We start from the raw sequence: 15,099 nt of genomic DNA on the forward strand, positions 1-15,099 counted from the left end.
CCTCTCTCTCACTCTCCCTCCCTCTCTCCCGCCCCACAGGGACCACGGTGGCCCAGGTGACAGCCACAGATGCCGATGATCCCATGTTCGGAAACAACGCCAAGCTCATCTACTCCATCCTGCAGGGGGAGCCCTACTTCTCCGTGGAGCCGAAGACAGGTGTCATGGCGGCCGCAGAGGCTTTCAGTTATTATCATCACAGAGGCTTGCACGACCCCCCCCCCCCCCCCCCCAACGATCCAGACCACTATCAGGAAGGCACACAAGAGATTTGCTTTATAATAAGTGTGCTTTAACAAAAAAGAAGAAGAAGAAAAAAGAGTAAAATGTTTAAATTTTCAGGTTGATGAGACAGGAAACTATCGTCCCTCTGGTCAAAGTTACTTTTGACAAGTCTTAGATACTCTTCACTTTTATAAACTGTATAAAATCCCCTGACAGCTGCATCTCTTCAAACAACTACTGGACACACTGTGCCTACTTTTTAGGCTATTGGAAATAAATGTGAGTTTAGGTTTACACTATGACAAGAACTGGCTTGAACTGTTGCCAGTGTGTTTACATTTAAACTAATTTCTTGTGTTATTCAGAGGTCAGCTCCAGCACTTCCCACACACATTGCTGACCTGAACTGTGAAGAGAGTTGGGGGAGGGCAGTATTGACGTCGAACAAATATTTAAATGCAAATTAATGTAATATGTAAAAGGGCAAATCAGACTTTTTTTTTTTTTTTTTTAGGAGCCAGTTGTAAGTTTCCATTGAGGAGTGGGCAGCAGTAGTTTAGCTCAGTTAATGGATAAAATAAGCTGCCATACTAAACACCTTACTCTAAGGGAGTTTGGTCTGTTTTCAGGGGTAAATTAAGGAGTAATTAATGATATTTTAAGGGGTTTTAAGGGAATCTATTAAAAACAAAGCACAGTGATGTCGACACGACACGTGAAATACACGTTACACCCAATGTGTATTAATCCACAGCTGAAACTAGTCCCCAACAAATCGTCTGAGTACAGATTTATTTAATTATTTATTTCTTATCCTTGATAAAAAACTGATGGCGTTTTTAACGTTGTCACTTGGCCACTGTGGCGTTTGCAGCTGTGCGAGATGTGTTCACGGTACAGCAGTGATAGTCGGATGTCTGGATGTGGTAGGCAGAAAAATCGCTGCTGAAAAGCTCGTGCCATCCAAAAACAAGACCACTTGTAAATGTATCAGTGGGTGAAATTACGACTTTCAAAGCAGAATAACATAACTCTGCCAGGTTGATCTAATTCTCTTGATTCAAATTTCTCATCTATTTACTTTTGCCCGCAGCCCTCGGTTTGGCCAGACGGAGGAAACATTAAGTCATCCGAAAGCCCTCTTGATATTTCTTCTTAGCATTGATTACATTTGCAGACTTCAAGTTTATTGTGGTGCAGTTTTATTACACATAGTGCACAGCGCTCTGAAAGACTACTCGAGGCAAAGTTTGTTTACTTACATTCGGTTTAGAATTAAAAAAATATATATATATAAAATAAATAAAAAACAGAAATCCACCCACAGATGCACTTGATGCCGTCTTAATGAACCCGGCTCTCCTCTCGTCTCCCTCCTCTCCTGTCTGTCTCCTCCACCTGCAGGGATCGTCGTAACGTCTTGGCCGAACATGGACCGCGAGGCCAGGGAGCAGTACCTGGTGGTGGTGCAGGTGAAGGATATGCTGGGCCTCAGCGGCGGCTACTCCTCCTCCACCACGGTTACCGTCAGCCTGACTGATGTCAATGACAACGGACCCACGTTCCAGCACCGTGAGTCGCTTACATGACTCACAATGATGCAAACGCAGGACCACACACACACTCACACTCACACACACACACACACACTCAAGGAATCAATGAAAGAGTACAAAGCGTTGCAGACTGTGAGGACATATTTAATATTATGCCTAAGAGGTATTTATTTGATCACACTTCTCCGGTTCGGGTGGGTGGTTTGTGCTGCCAGCGCTTTACTCGGCTGTACACATCATGTTATTCAGCCGGCAGCTAAAATTAAAAGGAGACAGTCGAAGAATGAGAGAGTGAGAGAGCGAGAGAGAGAGAGAGAGAGAGGGAGTGAAAGAGACGGGGAAAGGAGATGGGTGATGTTCTGTTCATCTGCTGTGTGCACGTGTTCATGCGTCAGCCGCTTGATGAATTTAATCATTCACACATGAAGGGACATTTGTCATGACCTTTGGAAACAAACGTAGCCATCTCAGCGATAAACCTCACTGAATGAATGCCCTGGGAAGAAATCAATTCTGTAGAAATGAGACAGAGGATGATACTTTTAACTATTAATGTCACATTCACATTCACTGCAGGCGCCGCTGTAACCTGCCGGATTCCATGTTCAGTCCAAAAGGGCCTCATAAATACTGTATGGCTGCTCTTCACTTTGAACTTCGCCCCCTGTTTTGTCACATAATTGCAAAATTATTACCAGCAGGATGTTTTTTTTTTGTTTTTTTTTTCTTCCGGAGCAGCTGGTTGCCTGTTGAGTCCCTCCCAGTTGTGGCAGCCATCCAAATGGAGTCGCTCAAAGACACAATCACATTTTCTCATCTTCCTATTAGAGTTAGGCTGGGATTATGTGGCGTTGCCGCAACTTATCTGTGACTCGCACAAATTGACCCTCCACTACAATGTTCTCCGTTCTTATCGCTTTACACACAAGCAAACTCTCTAGACTAGCTATTAACAACTTACTGTCGAGCTCTGCAGGCGTGTTTCGGTGATGAAACTTTCTTTTCTTTTTTATTTATTTGTTGTGTTTTTCTGCAAATTGGAGTCATCATTATGCGCTTGAAAACTACCAGTTTGGTATCATCCATATTTTCTATTCCTTTTGATATCCCATTCCGACATCAACCTCTCTCACACTAACGCTGTCAATACGGATGACTTTCAAAAAAACAAACAAAAACAACCCTTGTTTCCTCAGACCTGTACGCCTTCGCCGTCCCTGAGAATGCAGCTGTGGGCACCACGGTGGGCCGGATCATGGCACAAGATGGAGACATCGGCGTCAATGCCAGGATGACCTACAGTCTGAATGATGACCTGGAGGAGAGCTCCACTTTTATCATCAAAACAGACCCAGTGACGCAGGAGGGAGTGGTTCTGCTAGCCAAGGTGAACACATACACATCACTTCACTTGATACAAAAATTATTTCAGGCTCATATTTTCACTTTTCCCCTCCACATACGGTTTATGTTTATCCTTTATAGCATGTAGGAGATTTCAATTTAGATGCTATGATAATGAAATAAATAAAAACAAACAAAAAAAACATTATTGACTCCGAATCATTTTGGGAACGTGGTAATGGTTTGCATGCTGTTTTCTTATTACTGGCGTCATAATGTTAATCGAAAACACAGCATTATTTAAGTGCGTGCTCACAGCTGGTAGCTTATTGACATTGATTAAACATTTTTTTTACATCCAGTCTGCGTTGTGTCCAGCTGTCATCGGAGAACTCATCCGTCTTTGAAAAGCTGTTAAGTTTTCTTAATGATGATGATGTTTTATCGAGGTGTTTTCTGCTCATAATATGAAAGGTATATCTTTCCCTCATAGCCTTTGGACTACGAGACAAAGAGACGTTTTGTTATGGCTGCAGAGGCTGTTAACGATCACGTGGACACTCGTTTTCTGACATTGGAGGATTTCAGGGACAGGACGACGCTCAAGATGTGGACGAGCCGCCTGTCTTCCTCTCACCTTTCTACGAGTGGAAAGTTCCTGAAAATGCGGCGGCGGGAACTGCGGTTGGCAGTGTCAGTGCCAGAGACACTGACACAGTCAACAATCCCATCAGGTAATGTGAACCATCCAAACCAGGAAGAGTGGCATCTGCCACCCAACTGCCAGTGTGTTAATGATGAGGTAGATACCCAGGCGTGGGGGGTGGGGGGGTGGTAGCTTGCCCTAGACAGTTTCCTCCACAGGGTGAAAAATCATTCCATATCAAATAGTGTTACTGGCTCGGTGCATCCATTTTTACCCTTGATCTCTGGATACCCTGTACATGGTCATATTTATCTCATATTACTTTAGTAGGAAATGAGCCCTGCTGAATAAATCATGACAATTTTTTATTTATTTATTTATTTTTTTTTATACCTCACAGGCTTTTCTATCTATTGCCGTGGTATTATCACAAAGCGACGTGGCTAGGACGTGGGAATGTAATAAAGCACCATACGAGGTGGCATATGGAATTGAGATTTGCAGTCATTTGCAAGTGGGGCACGTCGCAGAGGAGACGGCAGCACTACTGGTGCCTGTAGTCCATCTCAGCAGAGCTTAAGAGTGGCAGGTGCTGCATATCATCCTCAGCCTAGTGTCTATTACTGTCCCTTTGGTGACAGTGTCTCATTGATTAATAAATTCGGGATGACATTTTAGGGGTTTCCACAGTTCTAGCAAATATGATTAAGTTTGCTTTGGTCAAATTGGCTTATTTTCCATGTTGTTATCAGCAAAGTGGCTCACGGAAATGATTCATTATTCGGAGTGTTTTTATTCCTGGTTACCCCCTAATACACCATGGGTTTATAATCACTTACATAAACAAGTGTTAAAGGTATGGCGGTGTGAAAGACATGTGCAATAACAAGCAAATATTTCTTTCATGAGGAATATCCTGCGGACGATAAATGTGTGTGTTTTCTTAAGTTTATTTTTACAATAGCGGGCTCTCACGTGTCACCAAACAAGTCGCAGGGAAATGTATCAGCTGCACCACCTGTAACTTTGTGTTGAAACGTTTTTCTCTATGTTTACAAGATTCCCTCGTATCACTGTTTATAAATTCACTTATGGCAAAATACGAAAAGTCTGCAGCCAGACTAAAAATAATATTCAATTAGAATAACTGGAAAAATACATAGAACTGTGTCTATGCCATCTGTGTGAGGCGCTTTGTTTTGACAGTGTTGTTGCCGCTGTCACACTAGCTTGTGTGTATACTGTCTTTGTTGGATATCTGTCAACAGATTAAAAAATTGAGCAGTTTGCCTAATTAATCTCCCTGCGGCATCGCAATGTTTTGTTTGCCCAGAAAACAACCTTGCCTGCTAAATGTGTGTGTCCCTGTGATTTTTCCAAATTTCTTTTTTTTTTCCCCCAGATATTCAATTGACAAAAGGAGCGATACCACAAGAGCTTTCAAAATAGACCCAAACAATGGGACTATAACTGTCGCTACAGCTTTGGACCGAGAGACTTCAAACTGGCACAATGTGACTGTTGAAGCCAAGGAAATAAGTAAGGAGAATTTCATGTCTTGCACAATAATCTCTTGTTGATGTGTCAAACCTATTGCACATTTATCCTCACTCAGTCGAGAAACCTGTCCAGAATATAATCAGGGCAGGTTGATGACTAATCTTTGTTTGGAGCTGTGACCTCATGGGTTTCAACACAGTCCCTGAAAATATGATGCAGTGGCTCAGCTTACTTTGAAAAACTGTGTTTTATTTTTTTTAAAATAAATCCATATGTTGACTCAGCTGTTACACCTGAGCGCTAATACAACACAGTGGTTAACAAGCAAGCAGAGAGGTCATAGTTGGCTAAAAGTGATGGGAAAATTGTTGAAATTGATGCTGTAAGTAATTAATAAACATTTGAAATAGTTACCTATAAGTAAGAGGTTAATGGTTGAAGTTGTTGCTTAAGGTAATGAATGATGGTAACTAACCCGATAAGTAAAAGTACAGATATTGGTTGAAATAGTTAGAACGCAGTGAATGAATTAAAGCTATTAATTAATGACTGAAGCAAAGTAATTAATAAATACTTGAAAGTTATAAGCGGTTGATAAGTAAATGGTCGAAACCCCAAGTGTGTTCACTTTGTTGGCTGACAAAAGTGCCAAATAAAATCCAGTTTAAAGTCACTTCAACATAACAAATGATGTTGATGAAAAGATAATGAATAAACAGTTCACAGTTAGCTAAAAGTAATGGAGTTGAAATAATTAGCTATAAGTAATGGATAGCCTAGTAAGCTAAAAGCAATTGATGAACAGTTCAAATTTAAAGCTAAAGGTAATAGACAAATGGCTGAAATAGTTAGCCTAGCTAAAAGCAATGGATCCAATGGTTGAAACAGTTAGCAATAAGTAATGGATAGCCTAGTTAGGTAAAAGTGATGGACAAATGGTTGAAATAGTTAGCCTAGCTAAAAGTAATATATAAGTGGTTGAAACAGTTAGCCTAGCTAAAAGTAGCATTTTTACTGTTCAGTCTGTCGTCTTGTTCTGTCGAAAGCAGTGAAACGACAACATCCTTTTTGTGTTGTTTGCAACAGTTGTGATTCACGGAGACGAAACATTTATCAGTTTTAAGTCTTATTTTGACAGAGCTTTTACAAAGCATTTATGATACATGCACCCAGTGGACTCCAGCAAATGTCTGTCTTCCACTCCTGCAGCGCAGAACCATTTATCCTCCTCTGTGGTGGTGTTCATCAAAGTGCTGGACATAAACGACAATGTGCCAAGGCTTGCAAGAGATTACCAGCCATATATCTGTGAGGGGACACAGGCGGGAGAAGTATGTATATTATGATGCACTGATGCTTATGATTTACTATGTAGCAGCACGGCAATGAGAATTTTCCGTCAATGTGAACATTCGAAGTTCTCATATTACATCATATTCTATATCTTTTTACACCTTAAAGACCTGAAATGGTTCCTTTTTGACCATTGTGCAGCACAATATGATATTATGTTCTTCACATTGTTAGCTGCTGAATGAGATTCTGAGTGTCACACTTCTGGGGGGGGGGGCTGCATGTGATTAGATAGACCTCCAAAATCTGTGGTGTATATGTGACTGCTTGTGTTGCTCTCATTTCTTCAGCAAAGTGTATTTGTGTGTCTCAGCTCATTCAGCTGCTCAGTGCTTTTGATCCAGACGACCCCGTGGAAGGACACCACTTCTACTTCACTATGGTCCCTGAGAAGCATATCAATCCAAACTTCACTATCAGAGATAATCAAGGTTATATTCACTCAGACAATAATAACACAAATAACAGCTCTGTAGCTTTATATTTACTACTGTGAATAATCCCGTACAGTCATGCAGGCCGTAGCAGCTTCACACTGCCAAAGCTTCTTTTACACCTCGCATTCTCTGGACATTCTCTGGTCCGAACCTACACTGCTCTTAACAAAATTTCAATTGCACCCTGACCCAGAATGCTTGTGAGTGACAATCTCATCATCTTCCCTGTCGTCTTTCAGATGTTAGTAGCCGCATAAAGCAAGGTTGTTGTGCAGAGGTGGGAGTAAAATGGAACCTTTTAAAAACTATCCATGCAAAGTGTGGAAATTGAGGTTTACTGTGTGAAAAAACACGCAGCTCTCAAGGATGAGTAGTTTGAGAAATACTAGAAGCACAGGACCAGTGTGTGTAATTTTCAGTGTGAAGAGTGATAAAACAACACTGCATCACCAAACATGCCCATTTTAAACCAAACTGCCCTGAGAGTGTGGAGCTAACTGAACCAGCTGGAAACATCACATCGAGCTACCGTCAAACGAACTGTAAAATAAAGACAAAACACCACTCAGCATTTTTTTAAACCATGAATACATTAAACATTTTCTGGAGTCTTTAAATATGACTTGCTGAATCAAGCCTGGACCAACACTGGAAACTTTGCAACTGGACCTCTACTATCTCCGTATGAATACTCAGCACAGTTAATATGAAGCTACAACCAGCAGCCGGTTAACTGAACACAAGCTAGATACATGTTCATTACTAGGCTTAAGTGGCACATTTTAATTACCTTTTAGACAGATCCCAGCTAGCTTTTTCCCCCTGTTTCCAGTCTTTATGCTAAGCTAAGCTAACAGTCTGCTAAAGCTTCATATTTTCGTGTGCAGACATGAAAGCAGCATCGTTCCTCTTTTGAAGAAATTAAATAGAAAGTAAAAGTCCATTAGAAACTGTCGTTGCAAATGCAAAAAGTAAACTGCTGTTTTAAACTCAATTTGCATTATTATATACCTCTTGTACAAAAACACTTTCATTTTCAAATTACTGGCATTTCCTATTATGGGCTTTAAGCTGCGGGGGGAAAAAAAAAAGAATGAAGACACCAAATTACATGAAATTAGATGAAGCCCATACTTCAATTTCCGTTTTGTGGCTGAAATAATGATGGTGAGCCGTGGTGAACCAGCAGTGGTAAAACTGTGTGAAAAAGGCAGAATGAAGGGATTGTTTATGATCGGAGGAGTTTGAATTGAAACGAAAAACTCTGTGTGCCCCGTAAATGTCTGGGAGCCTTTTGGGATGAAACTCTTCAAGCGGGTTCTGGTTTTTGTATCTGACTGACTCTCAAGTAAGTAAATTGAAAGAGTGTTTGCCTTGTAGTCAATGGGCAGTCAAGCCTTTTTATTTCAGAGTTTATAATGAAAATGGGCAGTAAAAGTCGAACAAACAGTGTTGTTTAAGTGTGCAGCGGAAGGGATGTTTGCATGTACTGAGTAAGTTAGAATGAAATGTATGCAGGTGCAGTGTGTGGCCAGGCAAGCACAGAAGTCCAGTCAGCAACTAGGAAAATGAATAATGAATCAACACCACAAGGCTTATTTGACTCCCAAAAAAAGTTTTCGTTCGGTGCCTTGATGAAGTCTTACAGGTGCACCCAAAAACTGAAGCCGATTCTCCAATTGTACCTCTGCACACACTGAAAATTAGATTTGACAAGGTGCTCAGGCCTCTCAGAGAGCTCGGATTGTATTTTAAATCCCATTACGTGTGTCACTTCACCTGTTATTCAGCACTCACGCTGCAAGATGTACTGAAAAGTGCACCTCTCCCTCTTGACATCACTTTTAGACAATACAGCCGGCATCGTGGCACGCAGGAGTACTTTCACCCGCAAGGATCGAACCCAGTATCTCCTGCCGGTGGTGGTGACGGACAGCGGCTCTCCAGCCCTCTCCAGCACCAGCACTCTGACCGTCAGCGTGTGCAGCTGCCAGCCTGCCGGCCATTGTCCCACGGGAGGGGTGGAAGCCCTCGCTCTGTCTATGGGGGTCAGCCTGCAGACATTGTTAGGGCTTCTGGTCTGCGTGGTCACACTCACAGGTAAGATAACACAGCAGATAACACGGCAGACCATCTAAGTCAGACTGTATCAGACTATGATATCAGATTTACGATACGATTGCAATTTATATGAAGGAATATACTTTTTGTTTTTTGGAGTTTGTTCTCTGAAGTCTGAAGCCATTCTAAATATGGAGCTCCAAAACTGACAGAAATGCATTAATTATGTCAAAAATATACATCAGTTAACAATATTGTTAGTTAGAAAATCTAAAATGGAGCATATAAAGAGATAATAACCCTCACCCATCAGTTTATAGAATAAAACGTAAAACGTATCTTTTACTCTTTAGCTCTTTTTGTCCCATGAGTTCACGCAGTGATTCCTGTTTCTTTTTACACTAAACGCAATATTATTTATTGATGTGTTCAGGTGTAGTTCTTCAATTTTCTGATAACCAGTTTTTGGGGCTCCATATATATAGAAACCATTTTTGTTAAAATACAGAAATGTTCACTTAAAAATTCATCAGTAGCAGAAGATCTCTCTTTCAGAGATTCTGCGTAGCCGGACCTGCATCCTCTAAGACTCTTTAAGACCTGTGAGGTTGGTAGCAATTCAAGTGTTAAGGCAGCGATACAGTGAGCTGTGGTCTGACTGTAAAGCCAATAAAATTACACTGGAGAGGAGAATTACCGATTTACAGAAAATCTTCCAGAGGTGCCGTTTCTTGACCTGAGCATTTTCAGATTTTTCTATAGCCAATAAAAAGGGAGAGAAGATTTTGCTCTGCCAGTTTTTTTTTTTTTAAAGGCAAGAGTTTCTCCAAACCTCAGTGAGACCAGACAGAAGTCTTTGTTTTGTTTACACTAAAAGAGTCAAGTGAACTAGAGAGATGATTGTTTTTCGCACTTTGGATTCACAAAAACAGTTTCAGTAATGATGCAGCCTGAGATTTTCAGAGGACAAAAACAATGTGAGCTTTGAAGAAGGATACGGTGACCGATGGATCATGAACTCCCAAACCCCCCCCTCCCCCCCCCCTATAATCCTTCAGGAAATGTTGACAAATGACAATTTCACTGATATTTTGTTGTAATAAAAAATCTTTTTCAGCGGATCTGTTGAGCTAGAGCAGTTCCACCTCTCCTCGTATTGGCAAGTATATAAACGTGCTAAACAGCAGGATTTTTCATTAACAAAGCTGCATTTTGATTTGAATCCCCTTTTTTAAAACTCACCAGCGTGCCTTTAACACATACTTTTAAAATGCTGAAAGCTTGCAGTGCAATGATGTCAGGTAATGAGCGTATTGGTTGCAATACATCAGTAGCAATGCCGTCCTGGGACACTGATGGGTTTGCATAGTGAAGAGCTTTATTATGACCTCGGCTGCTTTGTGTCCTCCCCGTGCCCATCACATGAAAGATTAATGACAAGACCTGCTAAGCTAACATTCTTTCAGATGAGGACAATACCCGGTGAAAACCCAGCAGAAACAATAAACACTGTTTTAGCATTCTGTGCCACATGGAGCAAATAAAGGAATTCTTCTTTTATATGCGAGCTGAGATTAAAAAAGATAATTTATAGCCTAATTTCCCCTCATTTTGATTTTTGCATCCACAACAAGTTACAGAAAAACAAATCTGGCTGATATTATTTTCAGTGCGCTTGTACATTCTATGTGCATGCTCCATCAGGCACCCCAGATGCTTTTTTCTCACTAAGCTCATGCCCTGGTGTTTAACTATAATGATCTCCCACTGTGTTGTGTCTGCAGTGATGTCAGTTCTAATGCTGATGGTGAGAAGACACAGGCGGAAACAGCAGGAGGGGCAGGAGGTGGAGGTGAAGGAGCTGGAGCTGCCTGAGACGGTGTCTCAGAAGGTGCTGTATTATGGAGAACCGGGGGGTGGAGGAGCAGACCTCGACTTCTGCCAATCCGTCGTTCCGCTGCGCCGCCACCCCCACAGGAGGAGGGAGAGGCGGCTGCGGAGGGAGGACGTCAGGGCCAGCATACGGATGTCCCTCCGAGAGTCGCACCTCATTGGGCCGGAGGACGAGGTCTTCAGGCAGTTTATTCTGGACAGGCTGGCAGAGGCTGATCAGGATCCTTGCGTTCCCCCGTTTGACTGCCTCAGGATTTATGCATATGAGGGGTCAGGGTCTCCCACAGGGTCCCTGAGCTCATTGGAGTCTTCTACTTCTGAGATTGTGCCTGAGCAACCTGTTTGTAATCCCAGACCCTTGGTGAGACTCAGCCCTTGGTATGGGGGAGGAGAGGAGGACACCATCTTCTGATCTTTGCAGGGCAGCAGGATTAGTTTGACATGCCGTGAAACATGTTTATTCGCATTGTTGCTTAGAGTTATACAACAAGCTGGAGACCGCTCTTATGTGCTAACACAGCTTAGCTCTGTCTTTAGAGGTCTGGGTGAGTTTTCACTGAGTAAATGTATTTCCCGAAATGTCAAACCTTTCCTTTAATCATAAAATCAAACCTTACGTGAGAACAGCTATTGTTGGCATGTTTATTCTGCATGTAACTGTTCAAACACAGATTACATGACTTACAGCTACAATGCAGTTTAAGTATGTCAGACTTTATGCCTTAAGATCAAGCGTGTTTCTCCCTTCACCCACCGCAACAATCAAATACCATTTCTACATGCACAAGGCCGTCTTCACCAGTATTAGAGAACCATTGGTCATTTTTACAAACTCTAAAAATGACCAGTGTTTATGCTTTTCCTGACAAGTGACCTTTTTTGTGGTTGTGCAAATAATAACTGCCGTCTGTAAGTACAACATAAGTGGGAGTAGCGTCATGTAGTTATACTGCTAAAAAAAAAGAAGTGCAAGGTGCAAGGTTGGGAGTACAAAGCCTGTGACCTAAGCTCTGAAGACCGCAGCCTGAATCCTTTCTCCTTAAGTAACTAGAACGGCACTCAGCAGAATGTATACCTCCGCCAAGGCCAAACAATCCTACGCATGTTTCCAAGATCTGTTCCAAATTCAACAAAAACCTACAATGTCATACACCTCAACACCATAAATATGATACATTATTTCCTGAGAAGTGGTCAGGCGTCCCTGGATGAGCCCCTTTTAGCAAATCTGTGTCTGAATTTAATGGGTTGTTCCGCTGCTCACGCCCCATCCCTCCACCAAGTTTGGTGCAATGGTGAATAACATATAATCAGCAAAATTAGCTGGTCACATGGGTCGATTTTTAAAGGGGCTATATTTGTACATTTTCTCTGCTGCTGAACATAACTTCTTGCCAGGAGCGGGTAGAGGTGACTTTACAAATGGTTATAATACTCCCACTGAGCAGCGCTATGTGTTTGCAGATCTGAGGCTGCAGTGGGTCAACACAAGCCACAACACAAATGCAAAAAGACGAACCTCTGCTCACTTACGTTGTGGCTTAATTTGCATTTGTGTTGTTGCTTTTTTACAGTCGTGTTTTGGCTTTTGCATTTGAGTTGTGGCTTTTGTATTCGTGTTGTTGCTTTTGCATTTGTGTTGTGGCTTCTGCATTGTGTTGACCCGTCTGGGCCACCGTAGAAGAGACACACAAACACAAGAATTAACGTTGGTGTTGCTTTCCACCTCTGGAAACGGCTCTTGGTGAGTAAAAGGAATAAAGTTTGATGCTGAAATCAGACAACATTTCAGCAACGTAAACAGCTGTTAACGCTAGCATCGGCTACGTAGCAATAGCAAAACTTACAAATAGCACCTTTAAGACATTGACAAACAACCTGTTATGTTGTTTGGGCACTTGTTGCACGTACAGCAGCATCAATCAACCACAATGTTGTCACAGCCACGAGACAGGTTACTGCGTACAAAATGATGAACTATTGCTTTGTTGTATTTACAAAAAGCTCCTATGTTTATGCTGTTTGCTTTGTTCCAGCCACACTGAGTATTAGTCACTGGTGTGTGAACAGGCGCGCGTACGCACTCTTGTTGAGGTCACAGTTAAAATCATTTTGGCAGATGCTTGAAAATTACTAACTGAAGCTACAGGGTTGAATTGATGTAATGAACCAAAACGCTAAATTACACCATCAAAAATAGAGATGAGTTTGTGTGAACAAGGGGATTTATGCTTTAATGATTGCAGTTATTACAGTGTGATGAAACTATACTCACTGTATAAAACCCACAGTATTACTGACCTGTGAATTTTCACTTTCAGATATTATTTGTAATATTATTCCGTCCTGTTGTTTCATAACAGTTTGTACTGTATGTGCCTTTCTATTTTACATTATAAGATTATATATAAATTAATGTTTACTTCCCTTGTTATGTGTATGCAGTCTATTTTTATAAATTGAGATTTTGTTTCCTGATTAGCCTCATTCACACAGAAATGAAAGTTCAGCTACAGAAGTGTATCCATTAAATATCAAATGTTTAACATGTATTATGCTGTATGATATGACTCGCTGCTGTCTGCTGAGTCACCAGAGAGCCCATCACACCAGTCGGTGTCAGCCAATGAGAGACAGCGCACTGGGTGACTAGCAGCTCAACTTTGGCAAAGTAAGGTTGAGAGAGGAGAAGAAGTTAGCCGAGGCTTGATTTGAAATGTATAAAGGAAGTGAAACTCTTGAGAAACACAACAGCTGGAGTGCTGTGGCAAAAAAAAAAAAAAAAAAAGCTCATGATATACTGTACAGCATCTGGCCTTGCTTCTTCTCCACGGTCATTGACAGTATTATTGGCAAACACTCCGTGCTTGCAGTTTGTTGTGTGGGCGGCTGCTGGCAGGGTGACTTGAGGTAATTGCATGGTGATCAGGTCCAGCCCCTTTCACCTTCTCATCCACTAATTGGGCTGTTTACTGTCTGTGAAGGTCAATGTTTGGGCCGGAGAGAATATAGTTCCCACTGAAGAAAAAATCAAAACAAAAAAAAACGAGGCGTTTCACACACAAACCTATTTGGAAAATAGCCGGGATGCCTCAAGGTAAGAGACAGTATGAGGGAAACAACTAATTGCCTGAATCTAGTCAGCTTTTCCTCTCCTGCCGTGGTTACTTGTTAGAGTGGGTGCGCCACTCAGCAGGAAAATTTCCAGGCATCACTGCAACTCAAAGTGAGCTTCAAATAGCTTCCACTGTTGGAAACAATCTATCTGGACAGCACTTTTTAGACTTAATCATTGTCTCACAATGGCTTCTTAAGACACAAGTGTTCACAAAATATAGCTTTTTTAAAGTCCTTTCAAACCAATCTCCGCAGTCAAACATGTGGGGTATTGGATTTTCTCATAAAGGCTGTGTTATAATTCCCTTTTCAATAGTACCTTAATGTCAAACGTCATTCAGCTCCTGGTGTCATTTAACCTTCTGAATTTCTGTCATTACCCATGGTGAATATCACGGGTAATTTAACCTAACAGCCCCTTTCTTTGTGTAATTATACCCATTACAGCAATGTGAAGGATTTGACTCTGTCAACTCTCTCTGTCCTCTGCTCTCCCTCACAGGTTACAGATTCAGCTCTTCTTTTCAAACCCGGTGCCAACCTCATCGCAGAGCGCCACAATGCTCACTAGTGGCTCTTTGAGTGGGGCTCTCATTTGGCAGACAGCGGGCTGATTGAAAAGATGCCTGAAAGGATTTTAAGAGCCTTTTTTTTTTTTTTTTTTTTTTTAAGTCATTAACAACACGTATGCCTTAAGGTCAGGCTGAGGAGAGATCAAATAATTCACGTGCAATGTGAACATACTGTGTTGAACATTAGGTTGATAGCGTGTCTAACAGCTGTCATCCAACAGCTCTCATTTACGGACTGTTGAATGAATGCTTCGTTTACAATCTGCGGACATCGCGTGTGGTATTCACACCCCAAATCCATACTACACATACTGATTTTACACGGGTTATGTAAGTAGTAAACCAGACAGCATGCATATTAAATAGTCTATTTTTGAGTTTGTTAATTTTGCATA

At 41.5% G+C, this 15,099-nt stretch overlaps 1 protein-coding gene across 1 annotated transcript in view; it reads left to right on the forward strand.

The window, feature by feature from the left end:
* cdh19 (cadherin 19, type 2) overlaps positions 1-13,445 on the forward strand; it is a 21,084-nt gene extending 7,639 nt beyond the window's left edge. Inside the window, 10 exon segments of the mRNA XM_023431503.2 lie at positions 40-159; positions 1,630-1,797; positions 2,978-3,168; positions 3,619-3,727; positions 3,730-3,859; positions 5,174-5,310; positions 6,481-6,602; positions 6,938-7,055; positions 8,910-9,161; positions 10,907-13,445. Coding sequence (XP_023287271.2) covers positions 40-159; positions 1,630-1,797; positions 2,978-3,168; positions 3,619-3,727; positions 3,730-3,859; positions 5,174-5,310; positions 6,481-6,602; positions 6,938-7,055; positions 8,910-9,161; positions 10,907-11,427 — 1,868 coding nt within the window. The 3' untranslated portion in view covers positions 11,428-13,445.
* Positions 13,446-15,099: the final 1,654 nt, after the last annotated feature.

Source organism: Seriola lalandi, unplaced genomic scaffold, assembly GCF_002814215.2.
Source record: "Seriola lalandi dorsalis isolate HSWRI2012SDOR001 ecotype SW California unplaced genomic scaffold, Sedor1 jcf7180002054923, whole genome shotgun sequence".
Taxonomy (NCBI): domain Eukaryota; kingdom Metazoa; phylum Chordata; class Actinopteri; order Carangiformes; family Carangidae; genus Seriola; species Seriola lalandi.